Below are 24,328 nucleotides of genomic sequence, written 5' to 3'. Positions count from 1 at the left end.
AGGCATGGTTAGTAAGTTTGCAGATGACACCAAGATTGGTGGCATTGTGGACAGTGAAGAAGGTTATCTAGGATTGCAACGGGATCTTGATAAATTGGGCCAGTGGGCCGATGAATGGCAGATGGAGTTTAATTTAGATAAATGTGAGGTGATGCATTTTGGTAGATCGAATCGGGCCAGGACCTACTCCGTTAATGGTAGGGCGTTGGGGAGAGTTATAGAACAAAGAGATCTAGGAGTACAGGTTCATAGCTCCTTGAAAGTGGAGTCACAGGTGGATAGGGTGGTGAAGAGGCATTCAGCATGCTTGGTTTCATTGGTCAGAACATTGAATACAGGAGTTGGGATGTCTTGTTGAAGTTGTACAAGACATTAGTAAGGCCACACTTGGAATACTGTGTACAGTTCTGGTCACCCTATTATAGAAAGGATATTATTAAACTAGAAAGAGTGCAGAAAAGATTTACTAGGATGCTACCGGGACTTGATGGTTTGGCTTATAGGGAGAGGTGGATAGACTGAGACTTTTTTCCCTGGAGAGTAGGAGGTTTAGGGGTGATCTTATAGAAGCCTATAAAATAATGAGGGGCACAGATAAGGTAGATAGTCAAAATCTTTTCCCAAAGATAGGGGAGTCTATAACGAGGGGGCATAGATTTAAGGTGAGAGGGGAGAGATACAAAAGGGTCCAGAGGGGCAATTTTTTCACTCAAAGGGTGGTGAGTGTCTGGAACGAGCTGCCAGAGGCAGTAATAGAGGCGGGTACAATTTTGTCTTTTAAAAAGCATTTGGACAGTTACATGGGTACGGTAGCATAGTGGTTATGTTACTGGGCTAGTAATCCAGAGGCCTGGACTAAAATCCAGAGTCATGAGTTCAAATCCCGCCACGGCAGCTGGCGAATTAAAAAAATTCAATTAATTAATTAAATTCAATTAATTAAATAAAAATCTGGAATTAAAATACTAGTATCAGTAATAATGGCCATGAAACTACCGGATTGTCGTAAAAACCCATCTGGTTCACTAATGTCCTTCAGGGAAGGAAACCTGCCGTCCTTACCCGGTCTGGCCTATATGTGACTCCAGACCCACAGCAATGTGGTTGATTCTTAATTGCCCTCTGAAATGGCCTGGCCAGCCACTCAGTTGTAAAATCTTGCTACGAAAAGTCATAATAAGAATAAAACCGGACGGACCACCCGGCATCGGACCACGAGGCACCGGACACGACAACGGCAAAACACCAAGCCCAGTCAACCCTGCAAGGTCCTCCTCACTAACATCTGGGGACTTGTGCCAAAATTGGGAGAGCTGTCCCACAGACTAGTCAAGCAACAGCCTGACATAGCCATACTTACAGAATCATATCTTTCAGCCAACGTCCCAGACTCTTCCATCACCATCCCTGGGTCTGTCCTGTCCCACCGGCAGGACAGACCCACCAGAGGTGGCGGTACAGTGATATGCAGTCAGGAGGGAGTGGCCCTGGGAGTCCTCAACATTGACTCTGGACCCCATGAAATCTCATGGCATCAGGTCAAACATGGGCAAGGAAACCTCCTGCTGATTACCACCTACCGTCCTCCCTCAGCTGATGAATCAGTCCTCCTCCATGTTGAGCACCACTTGGAGGAAGCACTGAGGGTAGCAAGGGCACAAAATGTACTCTGGGTGGGGGACTTCAATGTCTATCACCAAGAGTGGCTCGGTAGCACCACGACTGACCGAGCTGGCCGAGTCCTGAAGGACATAGCTGCTAGACTGGGCCTGCGGCAGGTGGTGAGCGAACCAACACGAGGGAAAAACTTACTTGACCTCGTCCTCACCAATCTACCTGTCGCAAATGCATCTGTCCATGACAGTATTGGTAGGAGTGACCACCGCACAGTCCTCGTGGAGATGAAGTCCCGTCTCAGCACTGAGGACACCATCCAACGTGTTGTGTGGCACTACCACCGTGCTAAATGGGATAGATTCAGAATGGATCTAGCAGCTCAAAACTGGGCATCCATGAGGCGCTGTGGGCCATCAGCAGCAGCAGAATTGTATTCCAGCACAATCTGTAACCTCGTGGCCCGGCATATTCCTCACTCTACCATTACCAACAAGCCAGGGGATCAACCCTGGTTCAATGAGGAGTGTCGAAGAGCATGCCAGGAGCAGCACCAGGCGTACCTAAAAATGAGGTGCTAACCTGGTGAAGCTACAACTCAGGACTACATGTATGCTAAACAGCGGAAGCAACATGCTATGGACAGCTAAGCGATTCCACAACCAACGGATCAGATCAAAGCTCTGCAGTCCTGCCACATCCAGTCGTGAATGGTGGTGGACGATTAAACAACTAACGGGAGGAGGAGGCTCTGCAAACATCCCCATTCTCAATGATGGCGGAGTCCAGCACGTGAGTGCAAAAGACAAGGCTGAAGCGTTTGCAACCATCTTCAGCCAGAAGTGCCGAGTGGATGATCCATCTCAGCCTCCTCCCGATATCCCCACCATCACGGAAGCCAGTCTTCGGCCAATTCGATTCACTCCACGTGATATCAAGAAACGGCTGAATGCACTGGATGCAGCAAAGGCGATGGGCCCCGACAACATCCCAGCTGTAGTGCTGAAGACTTGTGCTCCAGAACTAGCTGCGCCTCCAGCCAAGCTGTTCCAGTACAGCTACAACACTGGCATCTACCCGACAATGTGGAAAATTGCCCAGGTATGTCCTGTCCACAAAAAGCAGGACAAATCCAATCCGGCCAATTACCGCCCCATCAGTCCACTCTCAATCATCAGCAAAGTGATGGAAGGTGTCGTCGACAGTGCTATCAAGCGGCACTTACTCACCGATAACCTGCTCACCGATGCTCAGTTTGGGTTCCGCCAGGACCACACGGCTCCAGACCTCATTACAGCCTTGGTCCAAACATGGACAAAAGAGCTGAATTCCAGAGGTGAGGTGAGAGTGACTGCCCTTGACATCAAGGCAGCATTTGACCGAGTGTGGCACCAAGGAGCCCGAGTAAAATTGAAGTCAATGGGAATCGGGGAAAACTCTCCAGTGGCTGGAGTCATACCTAGCACAAAGGAAGATGGTAGTGGTTGTTGGAGGCCAATCATCTCAGCCCCAGGACATTGCTGCAGGAATTCCTCAGGGCAGTGTCCTAGGCCCAACCATCTTCAGCTGCTTCATCAATGACCTTCCCTCCATCATAAGGTCAGAAATGGGGACGTTCGCTGATGACTGCACAGTGTTCAGTTCCATTCGCAACCCCTCAGATAATGAAGCAGTCCGAGCCCGCAAGCAGCAAACCTGGACAACATCCAGGCTTGGACTCATAAATGGCAAGTAACATTCGCACCAGATAAGTGCCAGGCAATGACCATCTCCAACAAGAGTGTGTCTAACCACCTCCCCTTGACATTCAACGGCATTACCATCGCCGAATCCCCCACCATCAACATCCTGGGGGTCACCATTGACCAGAAACTGAACTGGACCAGCCATATAAATATTGTGGCTACGAGAGCAGGTCAGAGGCAGGGTATTCTGCGGCGAGTGACTCACCTCCTGACTCCCCAAAGCCTTTCCACCATCTACAAGGCACAAGTCAGGAGTGTGATAGAATACTCTCCACTTGCCTGGATGAGTGCTGCTCCAACAACACTCAAGAAGCTCGACACCATCCAAGATAAAGCAGCCCGCTTGATTGGCACCCCATCCACCACCCTAAACATTCACTCCCTTCACCACCGGCGCACTGTGGCTGCAGTGTGCACCATCCACAGGATGCACTGCAGCAACTTGCCAAGGCTTCTTCGACACCACCTCCTAAACCCGCGACCTCTACCACCTAGAAGGACAAGTGCAGCAGCCGCATGGGAACAACACCACCTGCACGTTCCCCTCCAAGTCACACACCATCCCGACTTGGAAATATACCGCCGTTCCTTCATCGTCGCTGGGTCAAAATCCTGGAACTCCCTTCCTAACAGCACTGTGGGAGAACCGTCACCACACTGACTGCAGCGGTTCAAGAAGGCGGCTCACCACCACCTTCTCGAGGGCAATTAGGGATGGGCAATAAATGCTGGCCTCGCCAGCGACGCCCACATCCCGTGAACGAATAAAAAAAATAAATGGGTAAGATGGGTATAGAGGGATATGGGCCAAGTGCAGGCAACTGGGACTAGCTTAGTGGTATAAACTGGGCGACATGGACATGTTGGGCCAAAGGGCCTGTTTCCTTGTTGTAAACTTCTATGATTCTATGACTTTTTATTTTTTTCATTCTGCACCACCTCTCACTGGCCCAAAGTTGCCAAGAGCAGTTATGGAACCCCAGCTGAGGTGAGCTAACCCAGCACAGAGCAGCTGTCGACGAGGTAGTAGGAATGGGCCGTTATCCAAGTTATAGCGGATGCATTAAGTTCTGTACACAATAAAAACAGGCTCACCGGGGCTGTAGTGAGCCGTGCGGACCAGAAGGTCCCAGGTTCGATCCTTGGTCCGTGCCGTTAGCCCATCTGACCTGTGGCAGCTGTTGGGATGCAACAATTTGCCTTTGCTCCCCGAGGCCATGGGGGAGAGTGGGGGTGGGGAAACTTATCCTGAGTTCCTGCTTCTTATTGTAATCCATTGACCTATACTGGAAAATGCATGTCTGTGGAGGTTGAAAGACGAAAGAAATAACTTTAATTTCTATTGCGCCTTTCATTATCTCAGGTCGTCCCAAAGCGCTTTACAGCCAATGAAGTACTTTTTGAAGTGTAGTCACTGTTGTAATGTAGAAAACACGGCAGCCAATTTGTGCACAGCAAGATCCCACAAACAGCAATGTGATAATGATCAGATAATCTGTTTTGGTGATGTTGGTTGAGGGATAAATGTTAACCAGGACACTGGGGAGCACTCCCTTGCTCTCCTTTGAATGGTACCATGGGATCTTTTATGTCCACCTGAGAGGGCAGACGGGGCCTCGGGTTTAATATCTCATCTGAAAGACGGCACCTCCGACAGTGCAACTCTCCCTCAGTACTGCACTGGAGTGTTAGGCTGGATTATGTGCTCAAGTCTCTGGAGTGGGACTTGAACTCACAACCTTTTGACCCAGAGGTGAGAGTGTTCCAGCTGACACCTTGTGTTGGGTGAGAATGAGATCAGGTTTGGCTTGAGAACGAGCAGCTTGCCCGCACTTCCCATCTTGAATACTTTCACCTCTGTGAGGAGTCTGAAGACTGCCGGCAACTGCGGAACCAGAGGCCAGCAAAAGCCAGCACTTCTCAGGAGGGGAGGAGACTGTGAGGAGGGGGCGGTTAAATTACCAGCGATGGGCAGGTGGTGACAGATGGTCTTTGTATAAAACATCTCTCAGAAGCTTCTCATTAGAGGGTGAAATGGGTTATCTCATCATAAGAATGTCGAATGGTTTTGTGTGTAAAGTGGTGGACGACCAATGAAAGGCCTGATTGGTGCCCACCCTGGCAACTGGGGATTCGTACCTTGACTTTGGTTTCTGTGTTTCTTCCTCAGATGCACAGAGGGCACTGACTCTGCTGGAAAAGACATGGGAGAAGGTAAGCTGGAAAAGGAAGGGTATTAAACACAGACAGTATTTTAATATCCAATTTATACTGTACACCCTCATTAATCTGCACTTCCATTTGAAGCTTTCAGTTTCTGCAGATGAGTTGCAAGCTTACAAAACCAAACAATACTTTTTCATGTTTGGGTACGGTTCCACAGGGACTGGGAGTGGGTCAGGTTCGAGTACGGTTCCAAGGGGACTGGGAGTGGGTCAGGTTCGAGTACGGTTTCATGGGGACCAGGAGTGGTTAGTGTTTGGGTACAGATCCACAGGGATCAGGAGTGATTTGTGTTGTGAAATTGGCAGAACAAGGACTGCTGGCGAGGGCAGGCAATTGGCTGAAGACCCACGAGGAGTGGAAGGGTGAGTGTTGGGAGTGGGGGGGTGGTGGGGGGAGGTGATGAACGGCAAACCAGCATGAACAGAGAATTGTCGAGAGATCCAATGAGAATGGAGCAGGTGGACGACAGTTGGAAAGCAAGTCACCTGGGCTGATGAGGTGGGAACGGGAGGCTATCTGACCAGAGCTACAAGCTAGGATTCTAGAGGTGAAGAAAAGACCCACTTTACATTTCCTATCTGTCGAACTGACAGGTTAAGTATAATGCCAAGTGTACAAACCACAAGCATAAAACTGAACCTAGGAGTGACAGAAATAACATGGCGTGGCCTTCCTGTCAGCAATAGAAATTTTTAATGTGTGTATATATATATTGATAAAGATACAGAGCATGTGCATATACTAACTTGATTTCTTGATGGAAAACTGACATGAAATAAAACTTCCTCAGAGACCTTAAAGCCGTCCACGTGAAGTGTCCCAAGAACTGATCATATCCTTTTGTCTTTAATCTGACAGGTGAAGGCTAACGATGAAGCCTTGATTCTCTGCAGGACTGCCATCGCTGCCATTAAAATCAAAATTGGGGACCTCCAGGAAACCAAGGTAATAGAGGGAGCAAGAATTCCACAGTCGACAGGCAGGGCTGGAGGGAGAGCCAGAGACAGTCCTATGAGGGGAGTAAAAAGTGTACGATTTGAAACGGGATACCACTGTTGGGTTCTTTGCCAATGAGATGTGCCGTAGGTTTCCAACATGGACTCCCTAATGAAAATACTGGTTGTATATGGAGGAGCACGGCCAAGAGGGACACAAACAGAAGAAGGTTTATTTACTTTTATTTTGGAGAATGTTTCCAGAATGTTTTTGGTTTGTTTCAGTTGTTGGAAATGTCTTTTTTTTGACACCTGGACCGAAGCTTTAACACCAATGTGCCACCTGATCACTACCAGTACAGGGAGAGAGAATTTGCAGTGACTGCGCCTGACACCACACCTCTTTGCATAATATATCCGAAAGTCAACAGGCTGCACGGTCTTGGGCTTCATATGATCTCCTAAAGAGGAGTGTCAGCACTCTCCCGTCTGAGTCAGAAGGTTGTGGGTTCAAGACCCACTCCAGGACTTGGGCACATAATCCAGGTCAACGACTCAGTGCAGTACTGAGGGAACGTCTTTCAGATGAGACTTCAGTCTACCTGTTCAGGTTGTTGTTTTAAAGAAAAAAAAAATCCCATGGCACTTTGTGAAGAAGAGCAGAAAGTTCTCCTGCTGTCCTGGCCAATATTTCTCCCTCAACCAACATCACTCATATGGGCTAAATTTGTTCCTTTGTGTGGGGTTTGGTGTGTACAAATTGGCACCATGTTTGTCTACATAACAGTGACTGCGCTTCAAAAGTAACTGATTGGCTCTGAAGTGTTTTGGGACGTCTTGAGGATGTGAAATGTGTTCTATAAATGCAAGTTCTGCCTTCTTTCCTGAAGATGGCACTTGAACCCCTCAAACATCACTGCCTGGTGATCAACTAGGAGTGATTACAAGGCAGTATTCTTACCAAGGGATGTGGATGATATCAAGCAAACTAAGAATTCCTTGAAATCCAGAAGAAATTACTCCAGAGAATCTGTTAATTTTGTGCTAGGACATTCTATGCAGTTGCTGTGAGACAATGTTCTACCTGTAAGATTAACAGTTATATCGCAATAATCTGAGTTTCAGGGATGATCTGAATCTTATTTCCAGAACAATCATTGCATCTGGATATATCAGGTAGCGGTTATGCACAGTCATAACAGATGTGATCCCCCTGTGTGCATTGTGACCTTCCAATTCCATCGTTATCTCTTCCTTCGTTTTATTTAGCGATAATTGCTGGAAGCCATTATCCTGATCTAACCTGTCGCATTGATTCTTCCGCTTGTTAGAAAATCATTGAAGAAGTTGACGAGATGCTGGAGAAGTTGCCGGGAGTGACATCTGTCCATGGTCGGTTTTACGACACTTCCAGCAGTTACTACCAGGTGGTGGGTGACCACGCTGCTTACTACAGGGAGGCTCTGCGGTATCTCGGCTGCACTGAACTCTCCGACTTGTCAAGTAATCTCTGCTCCGCTCCTCTTATAAACTTTGCAGTATATCTTCTGTAACTGGTGGGTTTTTTGGGGAGCTGATTGGAGAGACTCTATAACTTCAGTTGTGTGGAGAGACTAGAGAAACTGGGGTTGTTCTCCTTATAGCAGAGAAATTTAAGAGGAGATTTAATAGATGTTCAAAATCATGAAGGGTTTTGATAGAGAAAATAAGGAGAAACTGTTTCCAGTGGCAGGAGGGTCAGTAACCAGACACAGATTTAAGGTAATAGGCAAAAGGACCAGGGAGGAGATGAGAATTTTTTTTTAACGCAGCGAGTTATGATCTGGAATGCACTGCCTGAAAGGGCGGTGGAAGCAGATTCAATAATAACTTGCAAAAGGGAATTGGATAAATACTTGAAGGGAAAAACTTGCAGGGCTATGGGGAAAGAGCAGGGGAGTGGGACCAAGTGGATAGCTTTTTCAAAGAGTGGGCACAGGCATGATGGGCTGTGCTGTAAGATTCTATGAGAGCAAGACGACCAAGATATTGTAACTAATTTGTACGGCTGATTGTGAAACAGTTTGCTGCAGACTTCTTTTATATGGGGAGAGGTGATGCAGCTTGTTTTGATCAGTGACCTTTTTTAAAAATTAAATTGAGGTCGAATGATCAAAACAGTCCAAGGAACTAACCCATAAATTAAATGTAATGAGCAGAAAGTTGGCTAATTATAAAATCTTCAGGTACAATGCAGTGAATTTAAAATGCCTCCAGGCACTACACATCATTGGAGGACTGCTTCCTGAACAGTCACGCCCAGTGAATTTGATTAAATGAAATGGAAACATCCAGCAATATGAATGACAGCTTATTTGCAAAGGTTTCAAATGTATTTTGCCACAAGACAGATCCCGTGCTTGTGTACACGTATAAATGCGGGCTCTGCATCAAGCAGGGGAGAGATAGACTGGCTTAGTTAGGACACAAAGTTGTCTCCTACTGTGCCTCAGCAATGCGGGAAGAGTTTTCCTCTGTGTGCTAATACATAATAAAATCTTAAGCTTCTTTATAAAAGGACATGTTCACGATTTCGCTACGTTTAACGCACAGAAATCACTCTCGCCCATTCCGGCCAAGTATCTGAAACTCCACTCTCAGAGGTAAATTCAGTGTTGTAGCAGTGTGCCTTTTAATTTACCATGTTGTCAACTTTAAAGTGAGATTGCCAACGAGCGATAAGTTCTCAGCTCTTCTGGGCAGTGGCCTGACAGCCAGTAGGAGCTAGGTTGAGATTGCCTAAACTTATTTTATATTGGAGCCTTGTAGCTGGTAGGCAGGAGAAACACTCACCCTGTCGGTCCAGACTTGATTTGAATCTAGATCTCATTGATAAAAGGGCAATCTCCTTATTGCACTTCACCACCTACTGCCTCAGGCAGATGGTATTCTAAATTGTGCAGATTTTGTTTTGCTGCTGCACCTCCATTGAGTAGTCCTTGAGGGCTGGAGTTCAGCTGTGCACCTCAGGGAATGTATGAGGAGAGTGAAGTCTGAGGGGGGAGACTCTCCATTGCTGCTGACTGTTTTGTACACAACTTAGTTCAGCTTGGTACTGTCAGTGCCATGTTAGTTCCCAGAGCTGAATCACCCCTCCTAAATGCTCGTTGACTTGAGATGAATAGACACAAAAGGCATCAAGGGGTATGGGGAGAGAGTGGGAATATGGTATTGAGATAGAGGATCAGCCATGATCATATTGAATGGCGGAGCAGGCTCGAAAGGCCAAATGGCCTACTCCTGCTCCTATTTTCTATGTTTCTATGTTTCTCTGTGTGACTTGTGCTAGTTGTGCTCAACTTGTTCTTGTACTTGTTATGTAGTAGTTCTTAAGCTCACTCACTGATACTTTATTGCCTAATTTTTTGCTGTTCGTTTTCCTTCTTGCTAGTGGGTTCACAGCAGCAGAGAGCATTCACTCTGGGCCTGGCTGCACTACTGGGGGAAGGGATTTATAACTTTGGCGAACTGGTGAGTATCAAATGAAAGGATTTGTGGAATTAGTCCTGGCCATGCTCATGAACTACTTTCCCGTGCTGCTTCAGAATTGTTAAGATTACTGACCGTGTAAATGGGCACGTGTTATGTGTAATTTTCCATAATTGTACAGGCGAATTGTTCACTCACACAGTTCTTAAAAGCTGTAGATTTGAGAAAACTGTGATGTGAATGTGTTGTGTTCTGTATGTTGCTAATCACCTATTAGTGACTCGTGCAGTACAGTGCATTTGAATTCCAGGAGTGCATTGTGTGGAACCCACTGTGTTTGCTCTTCTGATGGCATCAATCATTGCACTTGATTTATACCTTTCTGAATCAGCCACTTTTCTTTTCATCACATTTTAAATGTGACCTCATATCTCCCTCAAAATGCATCTGTTGAATCGTCTTTGTGTGTCTGGCTGTGTGTGTGTGTGTGTGTGTGTGTGTGTGTGTGTGTGTGTGTGTCTACCTGCTTTGAATTGCACCTTCCTCATCACTGAAGTATTTGTTTCTTTGAAGATTTGGAGGATGATATAGTTGTGTATGTCACTGAGAAGCAGAGGGGAAAGACAGTGACAAGCAAAGCACTGAGGAGAGAGAAATTGTGGCAGTGTTTAGCTGAGCAAAGGTGGTTTGGAAAGGAGTATTAAAATATCAAAAGAAAATCATGCTTTGCTTTACTGGAGCAGGAAGTATTGAGTGTCCTTTGTATGTTTGGAAGTCGTTGGCAATTACAGACAGCCTTAAAAGCGAGCCTGGGATGATAATGTAGCGGCTCGAAGTGTGCAGAGGACGGTTTCTGCTCTGCTGTGTGCGATTGGTGGTGAAGCTTCTCCTTTTTTGCAGCTGATGCATCCAATCTTGGAATCGCTGCGTGACACAGAGAACCAGTGGCTGATTGACACTCTGTACGCTTTCAACAGTGGGGACGTGGAAACATTCTTCTGTTTGAAAACCTACTGGGGATCCCAGGCAAGTTGAACCTTTCTGCCAGAGTATAAAACTTAGTTAAAAGCTTGAAGAAAGTGATTTAAGGTTTGCAGATACAGTAGGATTATGTTATGTTGTAGCCTGCTACAATCTTTTGCTTATTGAATGAAACTGTTTAGGACAGACACACTGCGAACTGGGAACCTGGTAACATCCAAATTCAGAACCTTGGTCTGAAGTGCAATTGGGGGGGCAGTGCCATTCAGAGCTCAGTGTCATAGATAGTTACGACACAGAAGGAGGCCATTCTGCTCATTGTGTCCGTGCCGGCCGAGAAAGAGCTATCGAACTTAACCACACTTTCCAGCACTAGGTCTGTAGCCCTGTAGGTTACAGCACTTCAAATGCGCATCCAAGTACTTATTAAATGAGTTGAGGGTTTCTGCCTCTACCACCCTTTCAGGCAGTGAGTTCCAGACCCCCACCACCCTCTGGGTGAAAACATTTCTCCTCAGCTCCCATCTAATCCTTCTACCAATTACTTTAAATCTATGCCCCTTGGTTATTGACCTCTCTGCTAAGGGAAATGGGTCCTCCTTATCCACTCTATCTAGTCCTGACATAATTTTATACACCTCAATTAAATCTCCCCTCAGTCTCCTTTGTTCCAAAGAAAACAACCCCAGCCTATCCAATCTTTCCTCATAGCTAAAATTCTCCAGCCCTGGCAACATCCTTGTAAATCTCCTCTGTACCCTCTCTCGTGCAATTACATCTTTCCTGTAATGTGGTGACCAGAACTGTATGCAGTACTCAAGCTGTGGCCTAACTAGTGTTTTATACAGTTCTAGCATAACCTCCCTGCTCTTATATTCTATGCCTTGGATAATAAAGGGAAGTATTCCATATGACGCCTTAACCACCTTACCTATCTGTACAGCTTCCTTCAGGGATCTGTGGATATGCACTCCAAAGTCTGTCTGTTCCTTTACACCTCTCAGTATCCTCCCAAATATTGTGTATTCCCTTGCCTTGTTTGCCCTCCTCACACTTCTCCGGATTGAATTCCATTTGCCACTTTTCTGCCCACCCGACCAGTCCATTGATATCTTCCTGCAGTCCACAGCTTTCCTCCTCACTATCATCCACATGGCCAATTTTTGTATCATCTGCAAACTTCTTAATCATGCCCCCTACATTTGAGTCTAAATCATTGATATATACCACAAAAAGCAAGGGACCTAGTACTGAGCCCTGTAGAACCTTACTAGAAACAGCCTTCCAGTTGCAAAAACACCCGTCATCCATTACCCTTTGTTTCCTGCCACTGAGCCAATTTTGGATCCAACTTGCCACTTTCCCTTGGATCCTATGGGCTTGTACTTTTTTGACCAGTCTGCCATGTGGGACCTTGTCAAAAGCCTTGCTAAAATCCATGTACACTATATCAAACGCACTGCCCTCATCGACCCTCCTTGTTACCTCCTCACAAAAATTCAATCAAGTTAATCAGACAAGACCTTCCCTTAACAAATCCATGCTGACTGTCCTTGATTAACCTGTGCCTTTCTAAATTACGATTTATACTGTCCCTCAGAGTTGATTCCAATAATTTGCCCACCATCGAGGTTGGACTGAGTGGCCTATAATTACTCAATCTATCTCTTTTTTTTTTCTCCCTTTTTAAACAATGGTACAACTTTAGCAGTCCTCCAATCCTCCGGCACCACGCCTGTATCAGGCAGGATTGGAAAATGATGGTCAGAGCCTCCGCTATTTCCTTTCTTGCTTCTCTTAACATTTCATCCGGGCCTGGTGATTTATCTACTTTCAAAGATGCTAAATCCTTTAATACTTCCTCTCTCACTCTGTTTATCCCATCCAATATTTCACACTCCTCCTCCTTAACTACAATCTCTGCATCGTCCCTCTCTTTTGTGAAAACAGACGCAAGATATTCATTTAGAACCATACCCACATCTTCCGCCTCCACACGTAGGTTACCTCTTTGGTCTCTAATAGGCCCTACTCTTTCCTTAGTTATCCTCTTGTTCTTTATATATTTATAAAACATCTTTGGGTTTTCCTTGATTTTTACTTGCCAGTATTTGTTCATACCCTCTCTTTGCTTTCCTAATTTTCTTTTTAATTTCACCCCTGCGCTTTCTATACTCCTCTAGGCTTTCTGCTGTATTGAGCTCTCGGTATCTGACGTAAGCTTCCCTTTTTTGCTGTATCCTACCCTGTGTGCTCCTTGTCATCCACGGGGCTTTTGGTTTGGCAGTCCCACCCTTTTTCTTTGTGGGGACATGTTTGTTCTGAACCCTCACTATCTTCCCCTTGAATGCCTCCCACTACTCTGACATTAATTTACCTTCAAGTAGCTGTTTCCAGTCCACTTTTGCTAAATCACTTCTCGGCTTAGTAAAATTGGCCTTTCCCCAACCGAGAACTTTTACTTCTGTTCTATCTTTGTCCTTTTCCATAACTATGCTAAATCTAACTGAATTATGATCACGACCACCAAATTGTTCTCCCACTGATGCTCCTTCCGACTGCCCAGCTTCATTCCCTAAAACTAAGTCCAGAACTGCTTCCCCCCAACCTTGTTGGGCTTGCTACGTACTGGCTTAAAAAAAAGTTCTCCTGAATGTAATTTAAGAATTCTGCACCTTCTATACCTTTTACACTGCTTGTATCCCAGTTAATATTAGGGTAGTTGAAATCCCCTACTATTACTGCCCTATTTTTGCACTTCTTAGAAATTTGCCTACATATTTGCTCTTCCATCTCCCTCTGACTGGGGGTCTGTAGTACACTCCCAGTATTGTGATTGCCCCTTTTTTGTTCTTTAGTTCAACCCATATGGCCTCATTTGATGATCCATCTAACATATCATCCCTCCTCATAGCTGTAATTGTTTCTTTAACCAATATTGCCAACCCCCTCTTTTATCCCCCTCTCTATCTCGTCTGAAACCCCGGTAACCAGGAATGTTGAGCTTGCATTCCTGCCCCTTTTTAAGCCATGTTTCATTAATGGGGGGTGTCGGTAGCGGGGGGGGGGGGGGCAGTGCCATTCGGAGGGCAGTGTCATTGCGAGCAGTGGAATCAAAACTAGCAGTCCTGGGCTAATAATTTTACAAGAGCAAATGCTTGGCACAAAATTGGGCATTGACCCTCAGCATTACTCTTCACAAATCCTAACAAGACTTGCAGTCGTAGAGTAAGGTCTGGACCTTGAGATGATTGCTCCATGCAGTGTCTTGTAAACGCTATTTGGAACAATCCTTTACAGACGATTGGTTGGAATTGAGAGATCGATCTGCATGTTGACTGCCAGTTCTCTCTTATGGGTCACTGCTCTCCTAAGTATTGCTGAACAGCTGCTCTGAGAACGATGTCAATGAGGGAGAAATAGGGTCACCTACCTGTAGGCTCTTAATCTTTGACCAAAATCTTACTGCACAAATGAATGTGCCCTCTGTCTAGCCCCTATGCACATCTCCTTCAGGGAGTGTCTATAGATTTTGTGTTTAATTGTTGCATATTATGTTTATCTATGGAAAGAGAACTGATGAGCTGATCTAGGAGAAGGGCCTAGGAAGTTATGGGCAAGAACCAGTCACGTAACAACCATTGACATCATGGTCTGATGGCTCAGGGTAATTGTGGTTCTGAGCCACGTAGGAAAGTCCCATGCCACAATCATACTTAACAAATCTACTGGAGTTTTTTGAGTATGTAACCAGTAGAAAAGATAGGGGAGAACCAGTGGATGTGGTGTGTTTGGATTTTCAGAAGGCTTTTGATAAGGTCCCACACAAGAGGTTGGTGTACAAAATTAAAGCACATGGGATTGGGGGGAATATAGTGGCAGGGATTGAGAATTGGTTGACAGACAGGAAACAGAGAGTAGGAATAAACGGGTCTTTTTCCGGGTGGCAGGCAGTGACTAGTGGGGTACCGCAGGGATCAGTGCTTGGGCCCCAGCTATTCACAATATATATCAATGATTTGGATGAGGGAACTAAATGTAACATTTCCAAGTTTGCAGATGACGCAAAGCTGGGGTGGAATGTGAGCTGTGAGGAGGATGCAAAGAGGCTCCCATGTGATTTAGACAAGTTGGGTGAGTGGGCAAGAACGTGGCAGATGCAGTATAACGTGGATAAATGTGAGGTTATCCACTTTGGTTGTAAAAACAGAAAGGCAGATTATTATCTGAATGGTGATAGATTGGGAAAAGGGGAGGTGCAACGAGACCTGGGTGTCCTTGTACACCAGTCGCTGAAAGCGAGCATTCAGGTGCAGCAAGCAGTTAGGAAGGTTGGCCTTCATTGCAAGAGGATTTGAGTACAGAAGCAGGGATATCTTACTGCAGTTATACAGGGCCTTGGTGAGACCACATCTGGAGCATTGTGTGCATTTTTGGTCTCCTTATCTGAGGAAGGATGTCCTTGCCATGGAGGGAGTGCAACGAAGTTTACGAGACTGACTCGTGCGATGGCAGGACTGACGTATGAGGAGAGATTGGGTCAACTAGGCCTATATTCACTAGAGTTTAGAAGAATGAGAGGTGATCTCATTGAAACATATGAAATTCTAATAGGACTAGACAGACTAGATGCAGGGAGGATGTTCCCGATGGATGGGGATTCCAGAACCAGGGGTCACAGTCTCAGGATACGGGGTATGCCATTCAGAACCGAGATGAGGAGAAATTTCTTCACTGAGGGTGGTGAACCTGTGGAATTCTCTACCACAGAAGGCAGTGGAGGCCAAGTCATTAGATGTATTCAAGAAGGAGATAGATATATTTCTTAATCCTAAAGGGATCAAGGGAAAAAGCGGGAACAGGGTTCTGAGTCAGACGATCAGCCATGATCATTTTGAATGGTGGAGCAGGGCCGAATGGCCTACTCTTGCTCCTATTTTCTATGTTTCTATGTCCCTGACTTCATCACTGGCACTGAGTTAGCTGATCTCAGCCAGGTCTAGTACAGGGTAGCCAGGTTTGGTATTCCTGGGCTAGCGCAGAAAAAAGTTGTTCAGGGTTCTGACTCATGGTCGCTATTCCGGAAGTGCAAACCTGAGGCTGTTAGCTGAAGCTGGAATCTGGCAAAGTTTAGGTGTGATCTTCCTCTCCCCACTGCTGACATTCACTGGTTAGGCTCTTGCTTGGGCTTGATATTGAAGAGTCAAGAGATCGGGGAGTGGGACTTGGTGTGGGTCAGGATACAGGCAGCAGGATGTGCTGAAGTTTGCAAAGGGTGAAGGATGGGTTAGTCATGATCTTCCAAAATCCTCACAATTCAGGAATTGTCCCCTTGGATTGGAAAACTGCCAATGTCACTCCATTATTTAAAAAGGGTAAGAGAGATAAACTAGGAAATTATAGGCCTATTAGTCTAACGTTAGTTGAGGGGAATTTACTAGAATCTGTTACTAGGGACAGAATGACTGAGCATTTGGACAAATATGAGCTGATCAGAGAGAGCCAGCATGGATTTGTAAAGGGTAATTCATGCCGAGCGAACCTAGTTGAATATTTTGAGGAGGTAGTAGATAAGGGAGTGTCTATGAACGTTATTTATATGGATCTCCAGAAGGCATTCGACAAGATTCCACATAAGAGACTGTTAACAAAAATGAGAGCATGTGGAATTGGAGGCAACCTATTGGCTTGGATAGGGAATTGGTTAGGAGGTGGGAGACAAAGTGGAGGGATAATGGGTATGTACTCAAATTGGCAGGATGTGACTAGTGGTGTCCCCTAGGGATCTGAACTGGGGCCACAGCTTTTCACCATAATTGTAAATGACTTGGATGAAAGAACAGAAACATATATCCAAGTTTGCTGGTGACACTAAGTTAGGTAGCACAGTAAATAGTGTAGATGGGAGCAGAAAGTTGCAAAGGGACATTGATGAATTAAGTGAGTGGGCAAAACTGTAGTAGATGGAGTTCAATGTGGGGAAGGGTGAGGTCATCCACTTTGGACCTAATAAAGATAGATCAGAGTATTTTCTAAATGGTGAGAAACTTGGAACTGGATGAGCAGAGAGATTTAGGGGTCCAAGTACAGAAATCACTAAAAGCTAGTAGACAGGTACAAAACTAATTTTAAAAAGCTCATGAAATGTTGGCCTCTATCTCAAGGGGTGGAAATTATGTTACAGCTGTACAGAGCTCTGGTTAGACTCCCATCTGGAGACTGCATTCAGTTCTGGGCACAGCACCTCAGGAAGGATATATTGGCCTTGAAGGGGGTGCAGTGCAGATTCACCAGAATGATACTGGGGCTAAAAGGGTTAAATTAAGAGGACAGGTTGCATAGACTAGTCTTGTATTCCCTGGAGTATGGAAGATTAGGGGGTGATCTAATTGAGGTGTTCAAGATGATTAGAGGATTTGATAGGGTAGATAGAGAGAAACTATTTCCTCTGGTGGGGAGTCCAGAACAAGGGGGTATAACCTTAAAATTAGAGATAGGCCATTCAGGGGTGATGTCAGAGTGCACTTCTTCACACAAAGGGGAGTGGAAATCTGGAAAACTCTCCCCGAAAAAGCTGTTGAGGTTGGGGGTCAATTGAAAATTTCAAAACTGGGATTGATAAATTTCTGTTTTTTTTTTATTTGTTCATGGGATGTGGGCATCGCTGGTGAGGCTGGCATTTATTGCCCATCCCTAATTGCCCTTGAGAAGGTGGTGGTGAGCCGCCGCCTTGAACCGCTGCAGTCCCTGTGGTGAAGGTTCTCCCACAGTGCTGTTAGGAAGGGAGTTCCAGGATTTTGACCCAGCGACGATGAAGGAACGGCGATATATTTCCAAATCGGGATGGTGTGTGACTTGGAGGGGAACGTGCAGACGGTGTTGTTCCCATGCGCCTGCTGCGCTTGTCCTTCTAGGTGGTAGAGGTCGTGGGTTTGGGAGGTGCTGTTGAAGAAGCCTTGGTGAGTTGCTGCAGTGCATCCTGTGGATGGTACACACTGCAGCCACTGTGCGCCGGTGGTGAAGGGAGTGAATGTTTATGGTGATGGATGGGGTGCCAATCAAGCAGGCTGCTTTATCTTGGATGGTGTCGAGCTTCTTGAGTGTTGTTGGAGTTGCACTCATCCAGGCAAGTGGAGAGTATTCCACCACACTCCTGACTTGTGCCTTGTAGATGGAGAGTCAGGAGATGAGTCACTCGCCACAGAATATTCAGCCTCTGACCTGCTCTTGTAGCCACAGTATTTATATGGCTGGTCCAGTTCAGTTTCTGGTTAATGGTGACCCCCAGGATGTTGATGGTGGGGGATTCGGCAATGGTAATGCCGTTGAATGTCAAGGGGAGGTGGTTAGACACACTCTTGTTGGAGATGGTCATTGCCTGGCACTTATCTGGTGCGAATGTTACTTGCCATTTATGAGTCCAAGCCTGGATGTTGTCCAGGTTTGCTGCTTGCGGGCTCGGACTGCTTCATTATCTGAGGGGTTGCGAATGGAACTGAACACTGTGCAATCGTCAGCGAACGTCCCCGTTTCTGACCTTATGATGGGAAGGTCATTGATGAAGCAGCTGAAGATGGTTGGGCCTAGGACACTGCCCTGAGGAACTCCTGCAGCAATGTCCTGGGGCTGAGATGATTGGCCTGCAACAACCACTACCATCTTCCTTTGTGCTAGGTATGACTCCAGCCACTGGAGAGTTTTCCCCCTGATTCCCATTGACTTCAATTTTACTAGGGCTCCTTGGTGCCACACTTGATCAAATGCTGCCTTGATGTCAAGGGCAGTCACTCTCACTTCACCTCTGGAATTCAGCTCTTTTGTCCATGTTTGGACCAATGCTGTAATGAGGTCTGGAGCCGAGTGGTCCTGGCGGAACCCAAACTGAGCATCGGTGAGCAGGTTATTGGTGAGTAAGTGCCGCTTGATAGCACTGTCGACGACACCTTCCATCACTTTGCTGATGATTGAGAGTGGACTGATGGGGCGGTAACTGGCCGGATTGGATTTGTCCTCCTTTTTGTGGACAGGACATACCTGGGCAATTTTCCACATTGTCGGGTAGATGCCAGTGTTGTAGCTGTACTGGAACAGCTTGGCTAGAGGCGCAGCTAGTTCTGGCACATAAGTCTTCAGCACTACAGCCGGGATGTTGTCGGGGCCCATAGCCTTTGCTGTGTCCAGTGCACTCAGCCGTTTCTTGATATCACGTGGAGTGAATCGAACTGGCTGAAGACTGGCTTCTGTGATGGTGGGGATATCGGGAGGAGGCCGAGATGGATCGTCCACTCGGCACTTCTGGCTGAAGATGGTTGCAAACGCTTCAGCCTTGTCTTTTGCACTCACGTGCTGGACTCCGCCATCATTGAGGATGAGGATGTTTGCAGAGCCTCCTCCTCCCGTTAGTTGTTTAATTGTCCCCCACCATTCACGACTGGATGTGGCAGGACTGCAGAGCTTTGATCTGATCCGTTGGTTGTGGAATCGCTTAGCTCTGTCAATAGCATGTTGCTTCTGCTGTTTAGTACGCATGTAGTCCTGAGTTGTAGCTTCACCAGGTTGGCACCTCATTTTTAGGTATGCCTGGTGCTGCTCCTGGCATGCTCTTCTACACTCTTCATTGAACCAGGGTTGATCCCCTGGCTTCTTGTTAATGGTGGAGTGAGGAATATGCCAGGCCATGAGGTTACAGATTGTGCTGGAATACAATTCTACTGCTGCTGATGGCCCACAGCGCCTCATGGATGCCCAATTTTGCGATGCTAGATCTGTTCTGAATCTATCCCATTTAGCATGGTGGTAGTGCCACACAACACGTTTGATGGTGTCCTCAGTGCGAGGACGGGATTTCATCTCCACGAGGACTGTGCGGTGGACAGGTGCATTTGCGACAAGTAGATTGGCGAGGACGAAGTCAAGTAAGTTTTTCCCTCGTGTTGGTTTGCTCACCATCTGCCGCAGGCCCAGTCTGGCAGCTGTCCTTCAGGACTTGGCCAGCTCGGTCAGTAGTGGTGCTATCGAGCCACTCTTGGTGATGGACATTGAAGTCCCCCACCCAGAGTACATTTTGTGCCCTTGCTATCCTCAATGCTTCCTCCAAGTGGTGTTCAACATGGAGGAGGACTGATTCATCAGCTGAGGGAGGGTGGTAGGTGGTAATCAGCAGGAGGTTTCCTTGCCCATGTTTGACCTGATGCCATGAGATTTCATGGGGTCCAGAGTCAATGTTGAGGACTCCCAGGGCCACTCCCTCCTGACTGTATATCACTGGTGGGTCTGTCCTGCCGGTGGGACAGGACATACCCAGGGATCGTGATGGAAGAGTCTGGGACGTTGGCTGAAAGGTATGATTCTGTGAGTATGGCTATGTCAGGCTGTTGCTTGATTAGTCTGTGGGACAGCTGTCCCAATTTTGGCACAAATCCCCAGATGTTAGTGAGGAGGACTTTGCAGGGTCGACTGGGCTTGGTTTGCCTTTGTCGTGTCCGGTGCCTCGTGGTCCGATGCCGGGTGGTCCGTCCAGTTTTATTCTTATGACTTTTTTTAGCGAAATTTTACAACTGAATGGCTTGCTAGGCCATTTCAGAGGGCAATTAAGAATCAACCACACTGCTGTGGGTCTGGAGTCACATACAGGCCAGACCGGGTAAGGACGGCAGGTTTCTTTCCATAAAGGACATTAGTGAACCAGATGGGTTTTTATGACAATCCGGTAGTTTCATGGCCACCATTGCTGATGCTAGTATTTTAATTCCAGATTTTAGGCAAGGGTATTAAGGGTTACAGAACCAAGGCATGTGAATGGAGTTGAGATACAGATCAGCCATGATCTAATTGAATGGCGGAACAGGCTCGAGAGGCTGAATGGCCTCCTATGATGGGAGGCCGGCCAGGAATAGTTAAGTCTGATGGTGATAAAAGCATGGATGAGGGTTTCAGTGGCAGATGGGCTTGTGGCAGGTTGGAGAGGGTGCTTTCATATCTTCTCACTTTTCCCTTGGAGAACAGTGTGAAGTAGTCCTATCTAGCGGGAGAGTTTTCGGGCTCCCACAACCCATACGATGAAGGGGGCTGCCCACATCCACCAGATGTGAGTATCCCGCTGGATGTCAACCCAGAATTCAGAGCTGGAGCTCCGCGGGGCTGCCTGGCGCTCCGGCCTCCGCTCTGCGGGGCTGCCTGGCGCGGGGTTCGAACCCTGTACTTTTTGTCTGAGGTGGGAGTAGTACCATTGAGTCAAAGATTTGCTCCATTATGGAGGTGATGGAGAGAGGATGTGGGGTCGGAAGCTAAGCTCGGTCAAATATTCCATGGGATGTGATGCTTTCATTTTAAAGAATGAGGAAGACCCCTGGAAGTAGATAATGGGCCAGAATTTACTGTGCGTGGCGAACAAATGGCACTAGCCATTTGTTGGACTTGCCCTTGCCCATAGACTTTCCATGAGCTTTTGTGCTGAAATTTGCTGTAAGTTAAGAGATCCAAACAGCGCAGCACCCTCTACAGGGCATCTGGGACCTGTGTGTCTCCTCAACTAATCCGATTGAAGAATTGTTAATTAACAGCGCAGTCTGAACCGGAAGTGTAAGTTCGAGTCGTGAATTCAATGTCCAATCAGATACAGAAAGCGAAATGGAGAGGGAAAGAAAGATAGGATTAACAGACAAAGAATAAGTTTTTAAAAAATTACTTTAAATTTTAAAAAAATCTCCAACAACAATGAAAATCTTAAGGAATGAGACTCCACACTTGTAAAAGTTAATTTTCAGTGCCAGAGAGATTACTTGGCTGTAATTCAGACTTATCACGTCTTTGAAAGGGTACTTAGACTGGAATGGACAAGCCCTAATCTTTTGTGGCGCTTTTAATCTGTATCTACCATGTAACTACAGGAACTTTATGCCGTTCAATGTATTTGAATGGTGAGTCAGACAGCGAGATGCCGTTCTCGCGAAGCTGACAGGGCAGCGCATGTCAGACAGCGACCCTTGGATTTTCACGTTTAACTGCTCGTGTGCGCCCACCGAAGTTGCTGTCTGATTTCCCCATAAATAACGGTGAGCGCTGTTAGTCTCACTGATATTTTAACAGTAAATTTTGGGCCAATCTTTTTCTCATGATTCATGTGCAAAATGATTGTTAAAAGCAGGTTGGCCCAGTGAAGATAACTTGTTGAATGTGGAAACATTTTAGCTGTAGCAGTAATAGTTTGGTGTGAAGGCTAGCAGCTCAGGCGCTGTGGTGCGGAGGGAGATCACGAGTACAGTTCGCACAAACTGGTGCACAGTAGTTTTCCTTTTATTTATTAACTGAAGTAAAAGCAGAATGAGTGTTTATTGAATGCAAGTAGAAAGGTAGCGAGAGAACTGGGCCTACTGTACCCTGATGTTAATGGGACAGCACGGTAAAGGCCCTCTCTCCCTGTGTATAACCACAGCACCTCGGGATGGAGGCACTAATCCCTCTTCTTTCTCTCCACGGCAGTCTGACCTGGCCAATAATGAACAACGTCTGAAAGAGAAACTCCAGCTGCTCTGCCTGATGGAGGTAAATTCTGCAGTTGCCAAGTTGCTGTGGTAATGATACAGTAGTAAGTGGAGATAATTAATCTGAAGTAAGCACTTCCTAGGAACATCCAAAGACACTCGGTCCTGGATTTAGGAGTATAATGTTCCAAAGTGGGACTTGCCTAAAATGTTCCCTTTCCTGCCAGTGCAGATACTGAACGTTGGTGTACTGGTTATGTTACTTGACTAGTAATTCAGAGGCCTGTACCAAGGTTCCCTCTAATTTTTTTGGCCATGTGCGGAATGAATTTGAATTTGTGCATTGATATAAAGGCTGTGTGCGCCACCGTAAAAAAAAAAAATCACAACTTTAAATAGAACATCTTTTTAGAAAACATTATTCAGGGTAAATAACAAACAGAACAAATGTACAAAATAATGGATAATTAGAACAATTTAATGTTATATTGGCTGATAAATTGATATAGTTTATAAAATGGGTTTCTTGAGTTGCACTAGGATTGAGCAGACCAGTCTCGTTATATTTTATTAAAAATTATCTGATGGGAACGTTTCCAATCAGTTTTTTGTTGAATCAGCTTAATGACTCCGATTCAAACAGAAATAAATCATGTGCAATCAGAATTTTTAAATTGAGTCAGAAATACAAAACAGCTGTCAAGTCAGTCAGTGTGAATTTGGGGATAGGGAACAGTTTAATTAAAGCTCCCCCCTCCCCCTCTCCATTGACTCCTCAGCAGCGTTTAACATATTATTGCATTCCAATTGTACATCTTGCAGGTCTCATGAGTTTTGGGTGGCGGGGCCTGGTCTCGGGCTGGCCGGCCGGCTGGCGGGGCCTGGTCTCGGGCTGGCCGGCCGGCTGGCGGGGCCTGGTCTCGGGCTGGCCGGCCGGCTGGCGGGGCCTGGTCTCGGGCTGGCCGGCCGGCTGGCGGGGCCTGGTCTCGGGCTGGCCGGCCGGCTGGCGGGGCCTGGTCTCGGGCTGGCCGGCCGGCTGGCGGGGCCTGGTCTCGGGCTGGCCGGCCGGCTGGCGGGGCCTGGTCTCGGGCTGGCCGGCCGGCTGGCGGGGCCTGGTCTCGGGCTGGCCGGCCGGCTGGCGGGGCCTGGTCTCGGGCTGGCCGGCCGGCTGGCGGGGCCTGGTCTCGGGCTGGCCGGGCCTGGTCTCGGGCTACTGACAAACGCATCGGTTTCATATTGCTTCCTGGTCTAGTTTTCGTGCAGCCGATCAGCTGCTCGCTGACCGCATTTCCTAGCAATGCGGTAAACAAATGGCGGCGGCTGGGGCCGGAGCCGCAGGATCGGACACTCTGACCTCCAGACACTTAGACACTCCTGAACACCAGCGGCAGAGCAGCCTGCCTGAGGCTGGAGCACTGTGGACCGGGGAAGCAGAGCTGGAGAAGGGCCTGAGGTCTGTGCACTAGTCAGTGTGAGAGAGGGGCCGATAGCACTGGTTTGGTGCGCAGACAGAATGATTAAGTGCCTGGCTCACAACAGATTGCTGTGGGGCAGCGCATGCATGCAGCTTAGAGGGAGCAGTGGTCCAGACTAATAATCCAGAAAATGTGAATTCAAATCCCACCATGGCAGTTTGAGAATTTAAATCCAGTTTAAAAATACCTGGAGATAAAAATCTGGGATCAGTAGAAGTGACAATGAAGCTGTCGGATTGTCGTAAAAACTCAACTGGTTCACTAATGCCCCTTCGGGAAGGAAAGCTGCCGTCCTTACCCGGTCTGGATCTATATGTGACTCCAGTCCCACACCAACATGGTTGACTCTTAACTGCCCTCTGAAGTGGCCTGGCAAACTGCTCAGTTGTATCAAACCACTA

The 24,328-nt window shown here is 46.8% G+C and overlaps 1 protein-coding gene across 2 annotated transcripts in view; it reads left to right on the top strand.

Annotated features, from left to right (window-relative positions):
• The window catches only part of LOC137344343 (26S proteasome non-ATPase regulatory subunit 13-like), a 37,648-nt gene that overhangs the window by 8,345 nt on the left and 4,975 nt on the right, over positions 1–24,328 (top strand). Inside the window, exons 5-10 of one of the 2 annotated variants that reach the window (XM_068007220.1) lie at positions 5,530–5,573; positions 6,444–6,530; positions 7,852–7,912; positions 9,951–10,030; positions 10,889–11,014; positions 22,451–22,513. In XM_068007220.1, the coding sequence (XP_067863321.1) occupies positions 5,530–5,573; positions 6,444–6,530; positions 7,852–7,912; positions 9,951–10,030; positions 10,889–11,014; positions 22,451–22,513 (461 nt within the window). Of the gene's footprint in view, positions 1–5,529; positions 5,574–6,443; positions 6,531–7,851; positions 8,024–9,950; positions 10,031–10,888; positions 11,015–22,450; positions 22,514–24,328 lie in introns of both variants that reach the window. The other variant, XM_068007219.1, reaches the window with a different exon arrangement.

The sequence above is a fragment of the Heptranchias perlo genome, chromosome 27, assembly GCF_035084215.1.
Source record: "Heptranchias perlo isolate sHepPer1 chromosome 27, sHepPer1.hap1, whole genome shotgun sequence".
Lineage (NCBI taxonomy): Eukaryota > Metazoa > Chordata > Chondrichthyes > Hexanchiformes > Hexanchidae > Heptranchias > Heptranchias perlo.
The sequence above is the reverse complement of the archived record's forward strand: the minus strand, read 5'-3'. Positions and strand labels throughout refer to the sequence as shown.